Raw genomic sequence first — 24,434 nt, forward strand, 5'->3', positions numbered from 1 at the left:
TAGAATTGTTCTTGTTGTTGTTTTTGTGCATCGATGTTTTATGCGGCCCGCAGGTCGATCCCAAATTGCAAATTTGGCCTGCGGTATCCTCCAGCCTGAGCACCACTGCTTTACGGGATTGCTTCACGAATAACTTTGGGGATTTCGGCCAGAATTGCTCCAGAAAATACTGAAGGGATTCTTTCAGATATTTTACCCAGCATTCTTTCATGGATTTCATCTGGAATTACTTCACAGATTCATTTTAGTATACTTTCAAAGTGTTTTGTCGAAACATATTCAGAGAATCCTAATGGAATTCTTTCTACGAGCCGGGATCCTCGCTCGGGATTTACACAGCAATTCCTCCCGGGATTTCATCTGTGATTATTTCAGGGATTCCTACCAAGCTTTCAGCTGAGATTCCCTCAGTACTTTATCAGATATGTCTATCAAAATTCCTTCAGTAAATCCTCCCGGGATTCCTTCGGGGATTTCTACCGGCAATGTTCTTGCCTCAGCGTTATGTTTTCAGACTTTTGTACGTAATTCTAAATTGCAATTGGTAGATCGAATAAAATTGAATTTTTGGGTAGTTTATCATTTTTCATGTAGCCTAAAGACACATCATCTTTTTTATGTAACACCATAAAACCCACACATTGTTCACGAATAAAACATGGAGTAGTACCGTAATCCGAGGTCAAATTGATCACTCTAAAACCACTTTAACATTAGTGACAATTCAAATATTGCCAAAAGAATTTCTGTAAAATCATTACCCAGTGGATCTCCATGAAACCATGTTAGAGAATTTTGTTCAAAAAATTTAAACTTAGTAAAATTACTTCAAATACGTATCTGTCAAAGGATACAAATTAAAAAAGAACAGTACTTAACACGATTTTCTTTTTAAAACATGCAAAATTTCTGAAAAGTTTACGTATGGTGAGTACGTAAAGAGAGTTTGTGGGGTGCTGAAGGAAAAACTCAATTACTTTATTGGAAATGATTATCTGTGTAAAATCTAACTTCTACAGCATTTTAACGTTTGGTTATGCTATACACAGTGAGCTCTCTTTATTTGATTTGTAAAAAAAAACGAGAAATGTTGAACACTGCAGTCGAAATTACATACATGAAATTACAAGAACCATGCATTGCATACTTTTGGGCGTTTATCGGTTATATTACTGCCCCAATTTAAAAGTCCTTTTTCTATTCTTTTTGAGTGGTTATCATCTCTCTCACTTGTTTAGAGCTGTATTGTATCTATACGGATCAGAATATAACGATAGCGTAGAATTTGTGCTGAAATAGAACTCGAGAAAATTATCAGATATTGAGGACCTACAATGAAGAATTTTTTTGGAACTACACCATAGACTTCCATTTTTTTCGTCAAATCATGTTTATTTCATTGGAACTCGACCTTTGATAACAAATTTATTTAAAGATTTAAATTGTGAGACACCTTGGGCGTTAACGGGTTAAGGTCCTGACGTTCCAGGTACCGAGTTTCCAATCATAGTCTTTATTTCGTTGCCGGGTCGGTTTCCGAGAGTATCGTTCGCATATTCTATTTCTTACTTCATTTTTCGTAGTGTTAAAAGGCTTCGACAGGCTACCTTACCGGGGTCGCGCTGCCTACATCGCGTTGGTGGGGCTGCCACCTTAGGTATAGCTGATGCGATACAGCGTTTCATATTCAGCCGCTGGATGCCAGAACAGACGCTGTTTGAGCCGCACCTCCTTGGTGAACAGACGCTCGGGACGTACCTCCTCAATCTGAAGTCAGAAGGACAACAGTGCCCAGGCTGCACTACCGCTTAGCTCTTAGAAGCTCTTAGAAACTCTTAGAAAATGAGAAAGTGAATAGAAAGATACAAAGTAGGATGAAAGGGACGGTCCAGGAATTGAACCCATGACCTTCTGCAGACGAATCAGAAGTGAAAGCCACTAGACCACCAAGCCCGTCTTGAGAACCCCATTACAAAAGATCACGTTCACAAAAGCGGATTTCACTCATTCAAACTTCACACTTTGCTCAAATTATGATAGAATAATTTTCTTAAAGTTTCGCGCAACCTTGCACCCTATATAACGAATGCATGAAAATAGTGCGAAGTGGAACCGAAATTGAAAAATGTGTCCATAACTGGTACAAGGTTCTTATCATAGGCACACGCCGTAATAAATACTAAAAGTAGTTTCGGCTCCGTTTCTATATTTTTCCTGTAAAGTATGAAAACAAATCAACCAGTTGACATAACGACGACACTCATCGGCCATTTTGTTATTTTTATAGAAATAGTTTTCCTTAGGCAGTGAGTGTGAAATTAACTGGTACAGGCACCTTTCTTAAGTAACAATGGAAGCTGTATTGAAAGAAAATCTTACCAATGATCATATTCTTGGAGGCGGCTGGCACAAGATAACCAAATTAAAGGTAACCGAAAAACGAATACTCCCCTCTTTGTAGTCGTTATTGATTGAAAAACTTTTCCTATCTTGTGTGTGTGTAGATAGTTGGATAGCTGCGGCTTTCGGATTGAAAACACTGTTCAACATATGGAATAAATGGTTTAAGCAATAAATGTATTTTATTTTTCTCTTAAAACTGCATTTACAAGTTACCCTTCAACTGTTTGGGCAAAAAGTTCAGAAAAAATGAGGGAAATGAAAAGCAAAAACTATTGCTACAAGTTAACTGCTTCTGTTGCTATCTGCTGTACTACAGCAGCTGTAGCATTTTTGCCAAGGTACAAAAAATGCAATGTATTCATAGATCTTCCAATCTGCTCTTGAGAAAATTTAGTACCGTTATGCACTTCAAACCCCATTACGGTATTAAGATGAAAATTTGACTATAACATAGAAACAGCAACTTAAAAACTTGACAGTCTTAAACAAAATTTTTAAATTAACAACAAACGAGACTGCCCTCTCAGTACATTTTATTCACTTTTTCAGCACAAAATGTGCACGAAAGGATCGCCACCGGCAACGAACGATAACCGCCTTAGAAAACTTTCGCTAAAATCACAATGTGTCTCAATCACCATCATACTTACACGCACTGAGACGTTAACTCCTTCCGAGGGCATTCCCCCTCCCCCACACTACGACTGGCTGCACTGCAGGATCATCCGGTCGTCGTCCTCGCCGCTGCCCCCGCCTCGGCGACCTCGTCGTCCGCCGCCCCTGCTTCGTCTGTTTCCCGTGCCGGCACCTCCGCCATTACCATCGCCATCCGCTTGATCTTCGCTGTCCGAGGAAAAGGGGCGGCGTAAGCGACCACCAATTCCCTGCCGGCTGAACATGAGAAAATCCAGAATGCGATCTTCGCTAGACGACGCACAGCGATTGGCCTGGCGGTTCCGCAAGTTTCGCCTCACGCACCGTTCCAAGCTTTCGCGCGTGAAGGCGGGCGATTCGTGCTGAAATGGGGATGATTTGTATTGTAAGAATCGTATTTCGAACAAGGGGTACCAGAAGACATACCTGATCATCAGCTCCCTTTGGGATCCAAATCTTGGCATCATCATCCAGTCCGGACGTGGCCATTATGGGGAACTCCGGATGGGGCTCCAGGCAGTTCACAACCCCGGAATCGTCCCCGTGCAGCCAGTTGACGATGACCTCGGTCTCCTTATCCCAGAAGAAGATATTTCCGCAGTCGCTTCCACTGACCACGAACTCCGAATTGGGACCGAAGAAGTTAACACCTTTGATAGTCTTCATATTACTGTGCAGAAGAAAAGGGTCTCATTAATGTACACCAGGATCGAGCACAACCCACCATACCAGTGTCCACTGTAGCGGTGGAGGAACTTTCCATCTTCGTGGTTCACGTTGTCGAACAGGAAGACGTCTTCGTCGCTGCAGCTGGCCAGAATTTCCGTACCGGTGCTGTTGTACACGGCGCAAGTCACAGTGTAATGGTCCTTTTTCTGGAATGAAGGTAGAAAGGTAAATTCAATATGAGTTTGTTAATACGTGATACGTTTCTACCCGTTCCATGAATTAACTATTAAAATACCTATCAACCCTCCTAAGATGTTTAGCTAGGCACTATTATGGCATAGTGGGGTCATACTGATCCCAACATCTTACTAGGGTTAAAGTTAAACCATCAATATGCCTAGCCATAGCCACTCATAATCCACTCGGGTCTCCAGTTAGCATAGTAGTTAAGGCTATGGATCGCCAATCCGGAGACGGCGGGTTCGATTCCCGTTCCGGTCAGGAAAATTTCCTCGACTCCCTGGGCATAGTGTATCATTGCCCTTGCCTCACAATGTAAAAATTCATACAATACCAGGCATAGATAGCCTTTCAATTAATAACTGTGGAAATGCTCAAAGAACACAAAGTTGAAGGGAAGCAGGCCAAGTTCCTGTGGGGACGTAGAGCCATAAAGAAGAAAAAGAAGAATGAAGTCCTTTAAGTCTACAAGAATCACTTTATGTGTTTTCGCCATAAATAATTGTAATACATAATCTGCTGGGATCCGCGAAGCTCTTGAAATCTCAAATATCATTTATAGGCACTACAGAGATATTCCAGGCCAAACTACCTTGGAGTTCAGGACTTCAGATCTACACTCGTAACAACAGTCGTATCTGCTATACTGAGTAACGTTGCATATTTATCTGTGGTTATTGGACCAATCTGAAATCTAGGTACTCGTTTATTATAAACCTTTGGGACATTCAAATTCGTCCAAACTGTTCTATAATGAAGTCCTTTAAATCTACAAGAAAAACTTTATGTGTTTTCACCATAAATGATAGCAGTCTTCAAAATTTCATTTGCATTGCGTTGCTTTGATTCGAAAAACTAGGAGCAGGAGAATGCATGCTCCCAATTTTTCAAATCAACAATGCTTTGAATTGCGCCTATCATTTCGTGAAAATACTGCATCATTGATCTAAATCATTCCTACTGGGAGGGCTCGTCTCAAAAGCTAACAATCACACATGGTAGGCCTAGTAACGGTTCATATTCCTTAGCGAACTCACAAAGGGTTGCCTCGACTGAAGATGTTTACCGTCTATGAATGACTGTCTGTCTGTCAGAAGGCTCAGAAGTAACGGTCGTAGTTGAATTTTGGGTTCAATGCATAAGTGTTGTAAAGATGCCTTAAATTTCTTTTCATTTTCAGATTTTGTAGTTTACAGCGAGTGACTGAACATTGGAGCAATAAGGTTTGGAGAGATATCACGGAGATAGTAGTTACCTAGTGTGTGATGTCAGAATCCGTGCAATTCTAGATGGCTTTCATTGACAGTGCTCATTTCCTGATTCGGCCTAGTTTTAACAGCATCCGCATCTGTCTCGTTTCACTCATTTTTACAATAAATCGTTTTTATTGCCCTGCGACTGTGTGTTCGAGTGAAGCATAAACCTTAAAAAGATACAAAAACGATGGCCGGAACGCTTCCGGATAAACCTGCGTTTCATAACAACCAGTATCGAAAACACACTTATTGTCTTATCTCATGAAGAATTTCAAGAATTTCCGATCATTTTGCAGTGCATTTCTATCAGACATAAGGTTTTATCTTACGACTTCCAACACCAAACGTATTCACATTGATCTATTTGGTTGGGTCAAATCCCAAATTTATCTTTTGCGGAACATAATCTAAGCCCAGTAAATCACTACAGTTAAACAGTTACAGTTACAGTAAATACACTACTAGTACATTGCTAGACGTCCTTTTTCTGTCATTTGATTATTGGAAAACAATTAAATTTGTTCACAATTGTTCGAAGAGCAACACGCCAACGCATACGTTAGAAAGTACTGTTGGACCCCGAAAAAAAAACTAGACGTTCCAGATAAGCTCAAGCAGCTCGTCTTAGCCACGGCCGTTTCCGGGGTGGACACACAAACCCGTATTTTGTCTCCCGGCTACCAGGGCATAGCAGAGTAGCAAGGGGAGATTTCACCATTTGAGGAACCTAGACATCATGCTTCGCTTCTGCTTTTTCGGATCGTGATTTTCATACGGTGGATTTCGGTGGGCAAATGCCGTGAGGCCAGATTACCGATGGAGCTGCGGTCTATGTCAAGGGCTTCATTTTGGCCTATAGTGACCTATTCCCAAGCGGGTAGGGTTGTTCTTTGGGATGTTTGGTTACAACTACCTACGCGTTCAATTAAACTCAAATGATTTGAATCATTGATGCATTATTTTCAATCAAGTGAGCACAGGAGCAATAAAATGCAAAAATTTGAATTGATCGTAACGAAATGATGTTTTTCAAAGCTTGCTTTTTAAAACTCGCGCTCGCAATGATGATCTTTGAAGACTGAATGATAGCATAGCATAATCTGCTGAGATTCGCGAAGCTCTTAAAATTTCAAATGTCGTTTAGAGACACTATGGGAATGTTCCAGGAGAGCCAAACTATCTTGGAGTTCAGAACTTCAGGTCTACACTCGTAACATCCGAAAACAATAGCGGTCGTGCGAGGGACATGCAACCGAGTCGAAAGCCCGGGCCCGACACACACTGATGGTCTCATTCGCAAGTTGTGGATGAGCACGTGTTGTGGATAGGCAAACAGTGTCGACACTAAAAATAATATGCTCTCACTGTTGTTCGTAGGCACGCTCAGAGACTGTTGGAAGTGGACATTTAAGGACCGAAGGAGATGGTGAATTGCGAGGAAAGAACGTGGGGTGAGGTGGGCGTTAGATTCAGGTTGGCTTTCTACTTCACAGAGTTGTTACTTGTTCTGTGGGAGTTGGTTAACGCGCCCTGTCTAGCGAACTTGGGGAGACGTGGGTTCAAGCACCACTAGAACTACCTGGATTTTTTTCGCAATTTTTCCACTAAATTTGTCCATTTTTCAACACATATTGTGCCTATGAACTTCAGGCATTACGTATGTCTAACATACCATTTTGGTTGGTTATCCGAAAAACAACAACATTCGTGTTATATCTGATATACTGAGTAACGTTTCATAATCAATCGCGGTGACTGGACCAACCTGAAGTCTGCTATATATTATTATATATGAACCTTTGGGACATTGAGAGCCGTCCAAACTATCCTGAAGTTCAGCTCTTGATATTAACAGTACCGCCAGTCGTGGTGACATTGGGCCAAAAATCATGAAAGATGTTTCGCTAAAAATACTAAAATTTATCAAAGTGATTATCAAAAAGTGGATGTTATACGGTAAATATAACTTACGTTGACCATCCGTCGTAGAAAAAAGTCACATTTAGTCAATTTTCTATTAAAAAAACTTGATGTGAATTTTATGGTTAGGCGTACTGTACAATATCATTGTTTTAAAATGCCCAGCGTAAATTTTATGATTAGGCGTAGGGGTAGGCGGGGCATTATGGACACCCGGGGCAGAATAGACACCCTCAATATTTTGAAATATGCGAACTTTTTTTAACTTTTAATGAATGGAGAATATAGTCCATTTGTCTAAAACGTAGTTTCAGGAAAGAAACATTCGAAATTAAAATTATACTTGATTTTACACGAAAAAGTTGCGTCCTCCGTTTTTTGTGCATGGAAATTATAATTTTCACACCATCTAAAATAAGGTTTAGTGATTAATTTATTGCAGGTCGATTAAATCTGATATTTCTAGAACACATGCAAGTAGTTTTGCTGTATCTACATGCTTAACATGTTTATATTTTCTTCTTTATTATATCAAAAATCAAGTTTGGAAATATCTGCCGCTGCCGGGGCAAAATGGACACTCACTTTTTTTGAAAGAAGCGGCAAGGGAAAAATATAAAACCTAAATCACAAACCAATCAAATTCTTCGATTTCAGTATATTTTCGGTCAAATGTTCACTATAGTACACTGAGGATACTGTTCGTATGCTTTTCATAGTTTGCATCTTATGAATCAGTAATTTTTATTTTTTTCATCATTTCATAGTTTTCGTATGCTTTTCATACATTGAAAAGCGAAATCCATAAGACTTGTCGTATGAAAAATCTCATAAGAAGCATCGTATGAAAAGCATAATATGTGTTATGAAACACCATTGCTAAAAAACAACAAAACCTTTTATTGGCTTCTAACCACTTCCACTTCCGAAGCGTCGATGGGCGTATGAGTAAAGCACGCACTCACCAACCTTGACGTTCCTGGTTCGATTCCAGGTTGCGATTTTTTTAATTTGTGCAAAATGTTTCATTAAAGTATGTATGATATTCATACGAAATAATTTCAGATTTTATACGTTATCGGTATGGTTTTCATACGTGAGTGTTATGAAATTTATACAGTAACAGTATGACAATAATAGTTGGCGCTTTGAATCCAAAATCATAGTTCATAACTATGATTTTCGCAAGATATTCTTGTAGCAAAAAATCATAGTTGATTCGTATGATTTTCGGAGTTGCAGTATCCTCAGTGTAGACATAGGGTGAAACAAATTGGTCAAAAACGACAGCAGTGGAAAATAGTTGTTCTAGGCACAGCTGTACATGCCGACAAAAACGAAGCTTTATCCAAAACAGCCTGAATTTAAATTAACTGAACAAAAATGAACTACTTCGGCGTATTATTCATCCATAATAGTTGTTTTGTAATGAAATGACTTTATAGGTGTAAATAATGTACGAAATTCGTAAAAGTCTCATGGTGTTCATATTGCCCCGTATGCTTGAAGACGGTCATGAAAAACTAACTTTTTTCATAATATGTTTTGAAGTGGATAAATCATTTTTCTTCGTGAGCATTCTTATGCAATAGATGCTAAATAGACTTTAAAAGGATACATGTATCAAAAAACTAAACTTTTTTGACATCTTGCCATATAAAGTTGGCAAAAACCTTAGGGTGTCCATATTGCCCCGCCTACCCCTACTCCCATACATTTTGCTGCAGACGCCATGCGCATGCATGCGATTCCACCGATCCCGTTATCGCACGAACAGCACGACTGTATGTAAATGGCGACCTGGTTTCAGCGAGAATCACCCATGGTAAAACTCACTTTTCTGAATTTTTCTCATCAGGGGCTTAATTTTGTCTGCAACTATACATTCGTTGACGTCGAGATGCAGCCTTTGATGTACCGAAAAACTTTGTCGAAGGCCGCAAAGTGATTCGAAACTTGTAACAAAAGTTATAACGTACAGATTGTCCAATGGTGCTTGACATTTAAAGGAATCTCAATTTTCGACCTATATTGCCAAGCGTTTAACTTTTTTCACAAGCTTTGGATAAATGTGTGGTCTTCAGCAAAGTTTTTCGCCATATACTGGGCTATACTTTAAAGCCATAAGTTATATGTTCTAAGACAAATTTCATCAACTTATGAGAAAAATGCAAAAAAGGACGTTTTCCCATACCGTCTACCCCCGTTGGTTTGACCGCATCTAATTTGAACACTTTTTAGTTTGACCCCCGCTAATATGCACATCGTTCAAACTAAAAATGGTTCAAACGTCATTCTGCTCATGGAACGGGGTGAAACGGAACGCAGAATCAAAACAAAACAGCAAATCAGGTTACCAGCAGTGTGCTTTTCGACACCCACAGGCAGAGTTGCTCTCTGTCACTATCAAGGGTAGGCAAACCGCCGATTTTGATAGGCTCACTGCGATCCAAGTTAGCGTGTGCTCTGTTGAGTCACCGTGTCACCGTCACTTTTTTTCCAATCACAACTGGACTGATTGCGATGGCGGGTAGATATCACTGATAGGCCATCTTTGAATGTCGTTCAAAAATCAAAATAAACATTTAGAGTGATGGAATTTGAATATGTGGTACAGAATAACAAGTTTTGTATGTTGGTCATTTAATATTTTGAGTTTTAGCTAAAATCGTCAAAATATCAATTCTGTTGTTATGATAGTGCTCTGGAGTGCGGGTCAGTATCAAGTCATTGCCGATCACTATCGTTTTGATATTGATCGGCCTACAGTGATAGTAACGGTGGTGCAAAATCAGTAGTCAACTGACATGACTGATATTTCGCAGCTCTGCCCACAGGGTTACGAGAAGTTCAAATTAAAAATGAACCCCGTTGATTTGCATGAGGTGTCGTTCAAACCAACGGGGGTACACGGCACGAAATTCCATACAAATTTTAATTGCAATGCGGAATACGGGGACGCAACCAATCGCTTCCAAATTGTGCACAGTTATTTTAGGCGCTAAAAGGAATAAAAAAAAAAGCTTTGTTCCAGAAAATCGACCTTGTTGACCCAGTCTAATAATTAGCATCTTGAATTTTGAAACGATGTTGAAGTTTTAGAAAATTTTGTGTTTTATTAGAAAAACTAGCTGTACCCGGCAAACTTTGTCTTGCCTACTGCGTTTTTTGACGTTTCAAGTTTCTAGGCAAGACCAAATCCCCGGTCAAAATGTGAGGAAGATCGATATTCAAAAACTCTGAATTTTTCCATGTTTTTTGCCTCATAAACCTTCCTTGGGTGAAAACTAAGAGAACAAAACTAAGACGACCAAAATCGGACCTTCCGTTCGCAAGTTATGCGCGGTCCCACGTATGCCACTGCATTTTTATATATATAGATAATCTACCGTGCGGTACCCATATTCTGAACGGTTTAGGGAATCTCACAACAAACACTAAAATAAATTAATGTTCTTGTTGCTAGAGATAATGCTTCACATTACCACAGACAAACAGACGTAACACTCTGATAGTTCCCATCGTTCACCGATTTAACGATCTTCTTCAAAATTTGATAGTTGGCCAACTGCCCAACCGTGGCGCTCGCATAGTTTTTGTTCGAGTTTGACGTTTGCTCACCACCGCCACCTAGTTGGTGGTCGGCCAAACATAGTCCTTTTAGCATTGGGCGAATATGTTTCCGTGACTATGATTTGAATCGTAAATTGTTCGAAGTGTTACGTCTGTTTGTCTGTGACATTACCATCAAATGTGTTTGTTGTCTAGCTAAATGTATAAAAAAAATCTCATAATAACTTCCAGTCTCCGATCTAGACATATTTTTGTTTGTGGTCGACGTGTTCCTAATTATGGACACCATAAGAAGCCGTGGTCCTAATTCTGAACACATAGTACCTATTACTTACTATGTACAAACACATTCTCTACGTTCACAGTTCAGTCAAAAACGATATGTTTTGTAACGATTGGATAATAGAGGGGCTGATTAAAATTAACACCTCAACTCTCGATTCAATATATGCTTCATAAAAGGAAAATCTATTTTGTGTTAGCCGACTGTTCAGAATATGGAGCTGTCTATAATATGGTGCTCGCACGGTACCTATTGTCACTGCGAATAGGAAAGTGGAACCATCTCGACATGGCGTTATTTTGGACATTTTGCCGGTATGACTCAGACAATTTAGAATCAATTGACTTGTTTTTTCGTACAATACCGTACGGGATATATTAGGTATCTAGCCGTGTACAAAAATTCAACTCAATTGGATTGAAATTGACTGAGTTATAGCAAAACACTACAAAAAAGAAGCTCTGTAGAGATGTCGATTAGATTCTCTAATTATTTTAGAAATACATATTATGGTATCCCTAATTAGTAGTGCATCTACTAGTTAGGCAGTTGTCTTCTACAGTTGAAAGAAATTTTAAGAAAAAAATCGTTTACACCTCTACTTGGTCTTAGGAATCATCCTGGTGCGCGTCAACTAATGCACGAAGAAGGTTGAACTATTTACTACTTAGATATGTATTATGTAGCTACTTACGGTTTTCATGTGGGCCGCATAATGGAACTTCATCGGTTTCGACGGGTTTCGTCGATCGTACACCCGGACGGATTCGTCGTTACCCGACACGCAAAACTCGTTGTCCAGCGGATGTGTCGAGATGCTGTAGAGCCGCTTTTTGGCATTGGTGACCCGCTTGCCCACGTTGTCCCGTAGATCGTAGCTCTTGATCACACCGTCTTCGCAAGCCGTCATGAACTCGTACGGACACCGCGCCGGAATGGCAATCTTGTGGATAGCCTGACTTTGCTTGAACAGCACGTTACGGGTGACCTCCCCGGCCGGCCCAACTCGGGTTTGACGAACCTGTTCGAGCAAAGTGTTCAATGTTAGAAAATTGAGAATTGATCATGGGAAAGAAGTTTGCTTACCTGTCCATCTCTTCCCGTTGAAATAATTTCAATCTCGCCACGATACCCGCTGGCGTCGACAAACTTGGTCTGGAACACGTTCGCACGGTGTCCGCTGCTGATCGATTGCATCAGCTTGTTTGTCTGCCAGTGCCACACATTGATCTTCAAATCATCGGAACCGCTGGCCAGCAGCGTTCCGGCCGAATTGAAATTCAAACTGTTGACACAACCGTCGTGCTCGCATAGGCGATGGGATAGGTCCAGCCGCTCCACCAGGTGTTTGGACCCATAGGCACGTGACTGAAACCCGAGCGGGCTGTAGCCCAACCCACCGACGGAGGATTTGCCACGGAACGTCAGCCCTGCCGGACGGAGTTGTATGTCGCGGAAATAGTTCCAGCCGTTTCTGGATAACGGGAAATAGGTGCGGTCAGCAGAAGTTCCAAAATGGTTGCCGAGATCAAGTTTTTGAACTTTGTGATGCTTGAAAACATGATGTCGGCAGCGCTGATAAGTTAAGGTTTTGAAATAAAATATTAAAACTCACTTTACACTGCCAATCTGCATGAACGGGAGATTCTCGACGTCGATCTGCTCGTTGGCATTGTTTTCCGCTCCTCCTTCGTTGTCACTATCATCACTATCGTCATCGTCGTCAACGCCCGAAACCGCCGGTGACGAATCCGAATCATCCGAATCGGCGGACGATGTATCACTGTTGCCATCGGCATCATTGTCTTCGTCGTCATCGTCATCATTGTTGCCAGTGTCATCGTCATCGTGACTAGCATTGGCATCCTGCAATATCAAATCGGTCATCAGAAAAATGAAAACAACGGTGATCTCTTAAACTTTCAGAATTTAAATTAGGATAACCCACAGGCACAGACACTTACACTTACTTCCTGATTGATCTCATCGACTAACCGTCTGATGATTGCCTCCACGTCCGGATCTTCGTTGGCGTCATCCTGGGCGCCTCTCTCCGAACCGGACGAGTTCGATCGCAGCCGATAGTTTCGACCGCGGAACCGATACCTCGGTCTGTTGAGACGATTGCGACGTCCTTCTCTTCCAGCTGCAGCTGCAGCGGGCACATCAGCAGCTAGCTCCGGAGCGCCATCAACAGCGCTGTTAGCCGCAACGGCGCCTTCCTCTTCCCCTACTGTTGCCACTGCGCCATCAGATACCCCTGAGGTCGTTGCTTTGGGTTCTGTCGTGTCTTCAACAGCCTTGGAGTCTTCGCCTGTTGCAGAGCTTTCCTTGGTGGTCTCGGTTACGCTTTTGCTCTCTTCTTCTGTCGGCAGCGGCGACGATGATACAGTCTCATCTTCTACGCTCATTTTCGATGGTTCGGTTCCTTCAGGAGAGTTTAGTGGTGGATTGGATTTCTCGTCGGTATCCTTCGCAACCACGTCGTCGGTCTCCGACATCTTGGTATCGCTAGAATGGTTTGGAACAAACAGTAAGCTGTTTACTTGTTTTCAATTGACTTCTTAATAAAATTGTCTCAAATAATAGGGAATCGCGCTACTTGGGCGGTGGCTTCTATATTCGTCTGTTTTCCACTATAACTCAGTCAAATTTGAACCAATTGACACAACTTTTAAAATGTGGTGAGATAGGTATAGTATCTACCCGTGTACAACATTTCAAGTCAATTGGTTCAAATTTGGCTGAGTTATAGTGGCAAACAGACGAATATAGAAGCCACCGCCCAAGTGGCGCGATACCCTATGTAAAGATCTATAATTTACGGACCAATTCAACATGTATTGATGTAGGTATGACCGATATTGCCGAAACGGTAAACACGCAGGTATACCAAACGTCATGCTCAACCTTACAATATATAAAAACCTTCACACTTAATCCAGATTGCCGGGATATCAGCATTTTTCCATTCTTTTGCCGAGATTTGCACAGCCGAGTAATCAGCAAACAACAATTTTGCTGAGATCTCAGCATTTTTGACAGTTCATTGCTGAGCTTCGGCAATCGTTTTGCTGAGAGTCAGCTAACAAATGTCACTTTTTGCTGGGATATCAGCTGATAGTTTTACTGAGCAGACGGCTGTGCGCGTTTTTGCCGAGCCCGCAAATCTGTTTTGAGTGTGTTGGGTATACCAAGTCCATGCTGCGGTTAACTCTGTTTAATTTCCGGTCAATCAAAAACTGTTCGTGATGGAATTGTTCTTGAATCGATATCATATCAATGCTTTTGTCAAATCACGAGCAATTCGTATAAAAATAACTCAAAAAATGCTGGCTGCTACTCAATATCATAATATTCATATTTCTATGAATGAAACTCCGGTTAGCCGACTAGATACTAGCCTGGTACACGGTTTATATGGGAAAATACAAAAAATGGAGAAACTCAAGCTCCTGTATACTTTTTGAGTTCCACTTTGGTCCCATATCAACTGTGCAAAATTTAAGATCGATCGGAAAAACTATATTTTAGCGCCCGCCATTATTAGTTTTTCATACGATTTACTATGGGGAAATTTTACTCCTGCAATAAAAAATCGCTAGGAGTCACCCCTAGTTCCCTAAAAATAAGTCGTTCTGTAGAAAACTTCACTAGGAATCAGACCTGCGAATACAGCAAACCGATGCGACGTTCGTGGAAAAAGTTATTAGGCCTCACCCGATCGATAAAACGAGATTTTATTATCTATTGTTATTCCTTACATGTTAAACAGCGTTTGCATGTCATTAAGTTTTCAGTCAATAACTTTTTCCACATTCCTTAGATCGCTTTGCGGTCTTTGGAGGGTGGGTCCCTTGTAAAATTTCCAACAGAAATCATTCATCGATTTATTTTTAGGGGTTAAGGGGCAACCTGTGGCTATTTTTCTTTGAAAAAGTGATTTTCCCCATATTAAATCGTACGAAAATTTAAAATGGCTGGCGCTAAAATATAGTTTCTCCGATCGATTTGAAATTTTGCACAGTTGATATGGGACCAAAATGGAACTCAAAAAGTGTACAAGAGTAAAATGTCTTTTTGTGTCCCACGCTAGTAGATACGTGATAAGACCTTGGATTGGCAGTCTGGAGATGGCGGGTTCGATTCCCGTACAGTCGAAAATAAATCTCAATCTCCTGGGCATAATAATAGTGTATGCTTGCCACACAATTACAAATGCATGCAATAACAGGCAAGGAAAGCCCTTCAATAAATACCAGTGGAAGTGCTTAAAAAACTTAGTTTAAGAAATGCAAGCCAAGATCCACTGGGAATGTACACACGGTACACACTAATGTATATGCTAAAAACAAATTACAGTAGGTAGGGTAATTTACCAATTGTTGAACACTACCCAAATGTTGAACAGTTTCTGAAAATTTTATTATACCGTCAAGGCGCCATTCACCGTGGGGGCTCCATTCACCGTGTGCCTTCGAAAATTTTTTCATTATTTCCATATTATGATTGAATGATATGACAATTTTCCTTCAATTTCACCAATACAACGCTAATGTATTGTTACCATGTCAAAACTCTCATTAGAAACATTTAAAAGTATCATTTTGACACTAAAGTGTGTTTACATGAAGCGGATTTCTGCTCGTTCACTGCATTCATAGTGAAAAAACGAAAACTGCGCTAAGGTGTTTTAAACGATAAACTAAATGTAGTAACGTTTTTATTCCACCAAGAAGCAATTAAATTCACATATCAGGTATGTATTTTTCATTACCGAAGTAAAATTAACAAGAGAGTACGATTACTCGTACTTTTTAATTGAAACAAAAAGGCACGGTGAATGGGTCCCCTAAAAATCAATGGTCTCCATTCACCGTGCCCCATATTGTCCCATATATCTAGAAAAAATCGAAAATTTGAACATTCGTTTTTCTAATACAATCTTGCAAGTTATTACTTGAAATGAATTTAAACGAAGAAAATTCCCTTGGCTGGGTGGTTTTGATCATTTTTAAACAAAGTAGAATAAAGTTTCTCATACACGGTGAATGGGTCCCTACTACCACGGTGAATGGTGACCTACCACGGAATTAGGCGACCCTACTACCCTTACTAGTTGTACTATATCACTAAATTTTGTGAAAAATTTTCTACTTCTGTGGATATTGCTTTAATTTTAACCTATAATGAAGGCAATTAAAAGCGACACCAACAATGTTTATAAGACTGGTGTCAAATGAGAGCCCTTATTTGCCCCGAATCCACTTAGATCCACGGTGAATGGTGCCTTGACGGTAAATCTAACAAGTAATTCTCGCTCAATGTAAACGTATGTGATCGATAGCTTGGGAATCAGTACCGAAATTTGTCCTGGTTGGTCGATCCTGGAATGCCTGAGATCCAATTCTTGGACCGTCTTGGTATTGGAATTCCGTTGGATATAATTCACTCCAGAATCGGGTCGTTCAGTGTGGCTCAAAATACACTGGTTTATTCACAACAATCACATACTCCAAAAGACTTTATTTAAAACACACAAAACTACAAACTACGTTTATTTAGTCTAACTTAAAATTTCTTCTACACAACCGTTCACATGGCTCGCTACCCAAGTAACCATGAGGCTGTAAATGGAGCATGAATTTCGCTTTATAGTATATTATCTGACATGCGATTTAACGTTGTTTTGTCATATAGGTACCATTAAAGTACGTTTAAAGTCGAAAGTGGCGCTACTACAGTGACCGGCACAAAAAAAGATCCACCATATAGTGGTTTCAGTTTCTAATGAAAACTACATGCAAAAATGATAAAATATAAAGATTTCAATGAATGCACTATATCCATTTTACATTGTTTTAGTAATCTGTGTTAAAATATATTTGATTTGTGAGGAAAAAAAGTGAATTCTGATAAGATTGAGAAAATTGTTTAAAAAATGGGTATGACAGAAAAAAAGATCCACTTAGCAATTAATTGTGAAACTTCAAAATTTCACCAAATTTTTAAACGTTTTGCTTCTTGGTGTATGTTATTGTGATGTTTTCGACATATAATATTTGTTTTGACATGAGTTTTATCAATTTTAGGGTGATATGGGGCGAGATAATTTTCATGGTTAATATAATAGGTACAATTTTCCCTAAACTCCAGAAACTATATGTTAACAAGAATGAACGCTAATCATCTACAATACAACAATAATTCAGCTTGCAGACATACAGAAATGTACTTTTTTGAACAATTTTTATGAGTTTTGGTCGACTAATGCAAAAAGATGCACATGTTGTGAAGATTATTAAGGATTATTTGATATAATTTGATCACTCAAAACACTCTCACGTTTGTGTATCGCAATTATCGACTCCATCTGCTTGTACTGTAGCTTGTTGGAGGTATATACTATCATATACACTTTGATAATTACAAAATTTCAATGTATTGTGAGTGGTACACACGGGTGTTCAATCATAATGTTAACTTTTAACATCAAATTCCACTGTCGCTTCAAAACAACTATTCTCAAAATCAAAGTTTACAAAAAAAAATAAAGCGTCAGATCATCTAGCTGTCTTCTGCAATATTTTTCGTTGGAATGCAAAAAATATATGTGCTGAAGACACCAACATGATTTGACGTTAAACTCTCTTGCAATCACTCATTTCATGTGTGCTCATAATTTAACACCAGTGCGTGATTTTATTTTGCAAGTTTACATTATAAGTGTGCACCATGTGTACATTGAAAATTTGTTATTATCATTGTGTATATGATAGAATATACCTCCAGCAAGGTACAAAGATAGCTTGTTACAGACTAATAATAATAAATAAATGCCTCATTTTTACGTTGATTACATCTCTTAGCACTCAATGTTAAACTTCATAATTCTATTCTCTTTTATTTTATGTGATTCGTTTAAAATTTTGGTTCTTTAACAACTTGGTTGTCTAAACAGTTTTAGCCATGATTTATCCCATAATCCGAACAAAGTTCCGAGTTAAACAATGACGGGCTGAAGGCATTTATTTGACAAGTGAAAAGCACATTGTTCAGGAGCATATGCTTATCGATACATCAGCTTAATAAGATGCAGAGAAATGTTTTGTTAAACTCTTTTGTTAAAAAATCAATGCTTGTTGAATAAATTTCTTGTTGAACTTTTGAAAAGTGTTTTAATTTATCATTGTTGATACCGATGAGGAAAGTCGAACATTGACTATTTTCTCAATTGAAAAATCATTTAAACAGTTATGTGTTGAGCATAATTTTAGTTCAGCTATCATTACCATTATTAAGCAACAATTCAGCTAGCTTGCTTGTTTGTGACTTGCAATTGTTAGTTGGGCCTCTGCCAATGACCATTTTGCATGCGTATATCGTGTGGCAGGCAAGAAGATACTCTATGCCCAAGGAAGTCAAGGAAATTTCCTTTACGAAAAGATCCTGGACCGACCGGGAATCGAACCCGTCACCCTCAGCATGGTCATGCTGAATACCCGTGCGTTTACCGCCTCGGCTATATGGGCCCTTTAAGAGTCGGAGAAGTGCCGTCCGTCAATCAGAACGTGGTCGATTTGAGATTCCGTCTGCTGTGGTGATCTCCAGGAGTAACGACAAGGGAGGCTGTGTTGGAAAAAGGTGCTACGTGTGGCCATGATTTTGGAGGCGGCGAAATCAATGAGTCGTAGGCCGTTTTCGTTCGTCTGTTGGTGAGTGCTGAACTTTCCAATCGTCGATCTGAATTCCTCCTCCTGGCCTACCAGGACGTCGTGGCTTGGGCAGCGGTCCTACTCGCGTTCGAGCTGCGCGTAAAATGCGTCCTTGTCATCATCAGTGCTTCCGGAGTGTGGGCTGTGCACGTTTGTTATGCTGAAGTTGAAGATTCGGCCCTTGATCCTCAACCTACAAATTATTTTGTCGATCGGTTACCAACCGATCTAGCGCCTCTGCATATCACCCACCACGATAAAAGCTGTTCCCAGCTCGAGTGCGTTGCCGCAGCTCTGGTAGATGGTATGATTACCTCTAAACGTTCGCACCATGGATCCTGTCCAACACACCTCCTGCAGCGCTACGATGCCGAACCCGCGGTCCTTCAGTAGATCGGCGAGTATGCGGGTGCTCCCAATGAAGTTGAGAGATGGGCAGTTCCACGTACCGAGTTTCCAATCGCAAGTCCTTTTTGTTTGCTGGGGTCGTTGCCGTTGGTCTCGGTTCGTATTATTCTGTTGATGATTTTTCGTTACAATGGTTTTTTACGGCTGAATCATAGGGCCTGGCACCAACCCCCTACTTTCCGGAGGACCATAGTGCACAGTTGAACTGAGAGTCCTTCCCTGGCACTCGGACATTTATCCGATAAGGTTACTCATAGTTTCCTGGTACCGGCCGGAGGTAGGGATACGAGTTGCTGGGCAGAGGCTAGTGGATCACAATGGGATCTGAATTGCGCAGCATACCCAGCCTTCACCGTTATTATGATGCGCTTTGTCAAAAATCTCAAAAAACATTAGTTGCATAACGCATAACTCCCAAGTACTCTTCGAAAGAGATCTCGGTAATCAAATATCCAATCATATTCAAATTTAATAGGGTTCTAGGGTAGTGAACGTACTCTGGCCCGGGGCGGGTATTTTAGCCGGCAATGGGATTTTTATTACATCCCCAATAACTAATCTAAAAATTGTTGTCATTAGGATAGGGATTCGTATTCATTTATTATGTTTGAACATATGGGTAATCTTAACGTGTTCAAAAAGGCAACAAATTACAAATTATACCATGTACGCTTATCAGTGAGAATCATTTATGTTGTTTGCTACGACATTTTAATTCACCCTCGTCCTCAGATTTAATGACTGAACAAAATCAATAAGCAAAGCAAAATACCTACTTAGCGAAATACAAAACGTATAACAATTTAAGACACATACCCGTCGTCTTGTCCTATGGGCTCCGTCCCCGACGAAGATGGATGCTGTGGCTGTGTGATGTCAGACTGTTTCGCAACATTTGCCACAGTTCCTGCTACTGCCGTCGTGGACAGCAGTTCCAATGTATTGTGGTCATCGGAAAGTTTTGTCTTCTTGGCCTGGGAATGGTTACCATCGCCGCTGGTCGCACTATCATCATCCATGGTTCCGCACGTTCGTTCGTTCCGACACTGGCCGTAAAAATTCAACCTCCGTACCCTTCACCAACCATTCACAATTTTGCTCCGTCAGCTTATTCCATTTTAACACCTCTTTTGCGTTGAGAAAAATAAAAATGGGGCTCACACTGTGCCACTCTCGGGAAGTGCCCCAAAATCAGTGTTCGTTCAAATCCACTTTGCTGTGGCGAACTTTTCATGCACGAATCCACTTTTTCACCGCACTTGTACACTTCAATCCAACTATTTCCTGGGTTTGAACACAAAATGGTACCGGTAGAACCGGATTTAACGATATTTGCGTCGAAAATTCCAATTAATTTTTAGTCTTTTCACTCTTATTTTGATCGCATTCTCTCGGGGTCCATCACACTGAAAACACTCGAAAATCTACGTCGATCAGCCACGAGCACTGCGAGCAAGGAGAATACATTTTACTAATGTCGAATTCGTTTTTGAACCTGGGTTGGAACTGGATTGGCGGAAAATGTGTAAACAAAGAAACGTCAAACAAACTCAAACAAACTTTAGTACAAGCGAAACCGAAGTCGGGTTGGGGTTGAAACTGTGATCTCATCCAGTTCCAACCCAGGTTGGAACTGAATCAAAAACGAATTCGACATAAGGTGGCGCAGATAAACATTGCAAACCACTGGTTGTCTCTTCCACTCTTCTGGTGTTCTTATGCAACTAAAATAGTGACGTCACCATTTCAGTTCCATAAGAACACCAGAAGAATGGAAGAGACAACCAGTGGTTTGCAATGTTTATCTGCGCCACCTTAGTAAAATGTATTCTCCTTGCACTGCGAGCAGCAGCAGGACCAAGGAGAATACATTTTACTAAGGTGGCGCAGATAAACATTGCAAACCACTGGTTGTCTCTTCCACTCTTCTGGTGTTCTTATGCAACTAAAATAGTGACGTCACCATTTCAGTTCCATAAGAACACCAGAAGAATGGAAGAGACAACCAGTGGTTTGCAATGTTTATCTGCGCCACCTTAGTAAAATGTATTCTCCTTGCACTGCGAGCAGCAGCAGGACCAAGGAGAATACATTTTACTAAGGTGGCGCAGATAAACATTGCAAACCACTGGTTGTCTCTTCCATTCTTCTGGTGTTCTTATGGAACTGAAATGGTGACGTCACTATTTTAGTTGCATAAGAACACCAGAAGAGTGGAAGAGACAACCAGTGGTTTGCAATGTTTATCTGCGCCACCTTAGTAAAATGTATTCTCCTTGCAGCAGGACGTGCGAGTTGTATATTCCGTTTCTTTCGCGCAAATGCGTTTCGGTAGCCTTTTTCACTCACACCCATTGATGCAAGATGCCAAACAAGATAAAAACAAAAACAAAAGTTAAAGAGACACCAGATTAGAGATGCGTTCGGGTGTCAGATTAGTTTTAGTACACCGCGGTTTAGTCCGTACCGATGTGGACCAAGGGTCTAGCTCTCCGCACATGGCTAAAATCGCATAAAAAATCAAGTGACTTTGAGAAATTCGCGTAAAAAATCGTGCAAAATATAGTTTATTGCATTGCTAACTGGACTGCGACAAAGTGCGGAATCTCAAATAAAAGTGCGATATTGCATCAAATCGTGCCAGTGTCTTCACCGCACTTATTCATCACGAGCTAATGAATAAGTGCGGTGAAGACACCGGAACGATCTGACACAAAATCGCACTTTTATTTGAGACTCCGCACTTCATCGTCGCACTTATAACCGCGCAATGCGCAATAAAATCGCGTAAAAAAGTAGTGTAAAAACAGTATTGAGTATATTTATAGCGCATTTAGTTCACCACTGGACTATCGCACTACACACTTAATTTAGAATACCGTGTTCGGTAATTTTTTGACGAAAATAGAACAGCTGAATACAGCTATACTGTATTGTTTACCTTTTGCACCCGGTTTTGACAGTTGGTGTACTAAGGCTCAGTAAAATCGATTACCGAAGCTACCGAAATAGTTCTGCTGTTCTATTTTCGTCAAAAAAGTGCTGAACAGTGTGTAGTTTTCAATAGAGACTGTAGAGACATGCAAAGACGACTTATTTTAATTGTTGTTCTTCTTCTACGCCAGACTTTGTTTTCATAATTTTGCTGGCGTGCTCGATAGGTAGCCGATTTGACAGTTCGATAGGTAGATTTTGTTCGAGGACTAGCAGAGTCTGAACCAGGTTCGGGAGCAAATGAAAACACGTCTTTACTACTACAAGACTGAACGCAAAGAGAGAGATTTATTTCAATGCAACATACAAGAAGTACATAAAAGCAACCAGGTTGCTGCGATCGATTTTTATGTTAACGATTAAAATTCAAACCTATGTTGCCATTAGCAACCGCATCGTCACGCATGCCATCATCGCCACCACGTTGATGTTGCACTAGGGTGTGCCACCTCCAACACTCCTCCTCAACATCAACTGTCTCCGTAGTTGGATCACAATCATAAAAGATGTCCTCCGATTCGTCATCATTCTGACCACCAGAAATCGAATGCTTCATCATCGCGTTTTCTGTCACCTCCTCGCTGCTGATGATCCCTTGGCTGTGAATCTTTCTTCGACGCTGCTTACGGCGGCGTTTCTGAGCAGCCAGACCCTCGGCTTTCATCAACATTGCACGCTCTTTCACCACATTCATAACATACAACCCGCCAACATTATCAGCGCTCGCGATAACATCACCACCGAAAATCAACCGACACTGGTACGCATCAAATTCTGTTCTAACATTTTTCTTCGAAAGTTTTGAAATCGAAATCAAATTTTCCTTTAGAGTAGGAGCATAAAGAACATCCGTCAATGTAACCAAAACTTTCTGATTTTGACCGTCTACGCACTCAATCGTACAATCACCGATGCCACCGGTGCGGACCTTTTTCCCACTCGCGGTCGAAATCACCGGGCAAACACTTGTGTCCAACTTCGAAAACGCTTTACGGTTTTTCGCTATGTGCGACGACGCGCCGGAATCAATCACCCACGTGTCCGCGTCACCCGCACCGTTCCTAACCATAAACGTGAACGACTGGTGTTCGTTTTCGCGCACTGTTTTAACCTCACTTTTCTTTTTCTCATCAAGTCCAGTGGTGAACTATATGCGGTATATTTCGGGAACGTTCATAAATCAAGTCCATCATTTGGTGGAGGGGGGGGGGAGTCTAGGAAAGTGTGACAGTACGTGTATAAGGTATAGGGAAATAGCGTGACAGAGGGGGGAGGGGGTCTAGAAATCCCGAAAAACGATGGACGCTTGGATGGGCATAATAAATGAACCTTCCCTTCCCTCGTTTTTTCTCACGTAAAGCCTGGAACACATAGCGTCCGTTCCGTCGAGGTTTGCGTTTTTTTGACAGTTTTCCCATGGGAAATGTGTTGAACTACTGTCACGCACACGCAAACGCATGCATTGTGTGGGGCAATTAAGCCTTCACACACATTCGACAACTTTGTAGTCGTGAATAGATTGGGTTTGAATGAAGGCGAAAGTTAATATACCGCATTTAGTCCACCACTGGACTGCGCACTGAGTCTTCATAAGTGCGAAAACGTAAATAAAACTGCGCGGTTGCATCAAATCAAATTGATGTCTTCGGCGCACTAATTTTTCGATGTATGCTGAATAAGTGCTCTGGAGACACCGAGTCGATTAGATGCAATCGCGCACTTTTATTTGCGTTTTTGCACTCTTGAAAACTACAGTCTGTTTATAACACAGTCCCGCAAAGAGTGAAACTAGTAATCCTACATTATAGAGATCTGCGGAGGCGGCCATTGTGAGCCAATCGTGCAGAGAGAACTGTCAAAGTGTGAGCCAAATGAGCATGCTTATCGTTCGTAGGAAGGCGTCGTTCGAACGGTATTGCAATCGGAACGAAATAAATTAAAATTATTTATTTTTAATATCGAGATATTGCCGGCATATGTATGTTTAGTAAAAAGATAAAAATTTATTAATTCTGCATGTAATTCTGCTTTCAAAAGCTCATGCTTATTGTCAGGATCGGATTCGCCCTTTGCGAAAGAGCAGCAACACTGATCACCCCTATCAGAGAGAATCCAACGTGAACGCCGCCAGCGTCGCCGTCGGAGGACAGTGAGAACGGTAGAGGATTAGAAGATGGAGTACTGTTAGACTCGCTGTTAGAGAACGGGAAATAAAAGTGATTTGTATAAAAGTGCGTTTCTTGCGTTTAGGTTTTATTCTGAGATCCGACAAACTTGGCGACGAGGATCAAATAACAAGTGCAGTGACGATTGTGAAAG

At 40.7% G+C, this 24,434-nt stretch overlaps 1 protein-coding gene across 2 annotated transcripts; it reads right to left on the reverse strand.

The window, feature by feature from the left end:
* Positions 1–2,556: 2,556 nt before the first annotated feature.
* On the reverse strand, positions 2,557–20,578 carry LOC109408012 (DDB1- and CUL4-associated factor 8). Of its 2 annotated transcripts, none has more exons than XM_029879355.2 (8): positions 19,938–20,578; positions 12,969–13,509; positions 12,614–12,864; positions 12,085–12,472; positions 11,693–12,019; positions 3,787–3,932; positions 3,484–3,727; positions 2,557–3,419 (listed from the first exon to the last, which is right to left on the reverse strand). In XM_029879355.2, the coding sequence occupies exons 1-8, from the start codon at positions 20,138–20,140 to the stop codon at positions 3,102–3,104; spliced, it is 2,418 nt and encodes an 805-aa protein (XP_029735215.2). In that variant the 5' UTR covers positions 20,141–20,578; the 3' UTR covers positions 2,557–3,101. The 2 variants fall into 2 exon arrangements, with proteins under 2 accessions (XP_029735215.2, XP_062709269.1); XM_062853285.1 differs by having other exon boundaries at positions 12,963–13,509; positions 19,938–20,577.
* Positions 20,579–24,434: the final 3,856 nt, after the last annotated feature.

The sequence above is a fragment of the Aedes albopictus genome, chromosome 2, assembly GCF_035046485.1.
Source record: "Aedes albopictus strain Foshan chromosome 2, AalbF5, whole genome shotgun sequence".
Taxonomy (NCBI): Eukaryota; Metazoa; Arthropoda; class Insecta; order Diptera; family Culicidae; genus Aedes; species Aedes albopictus.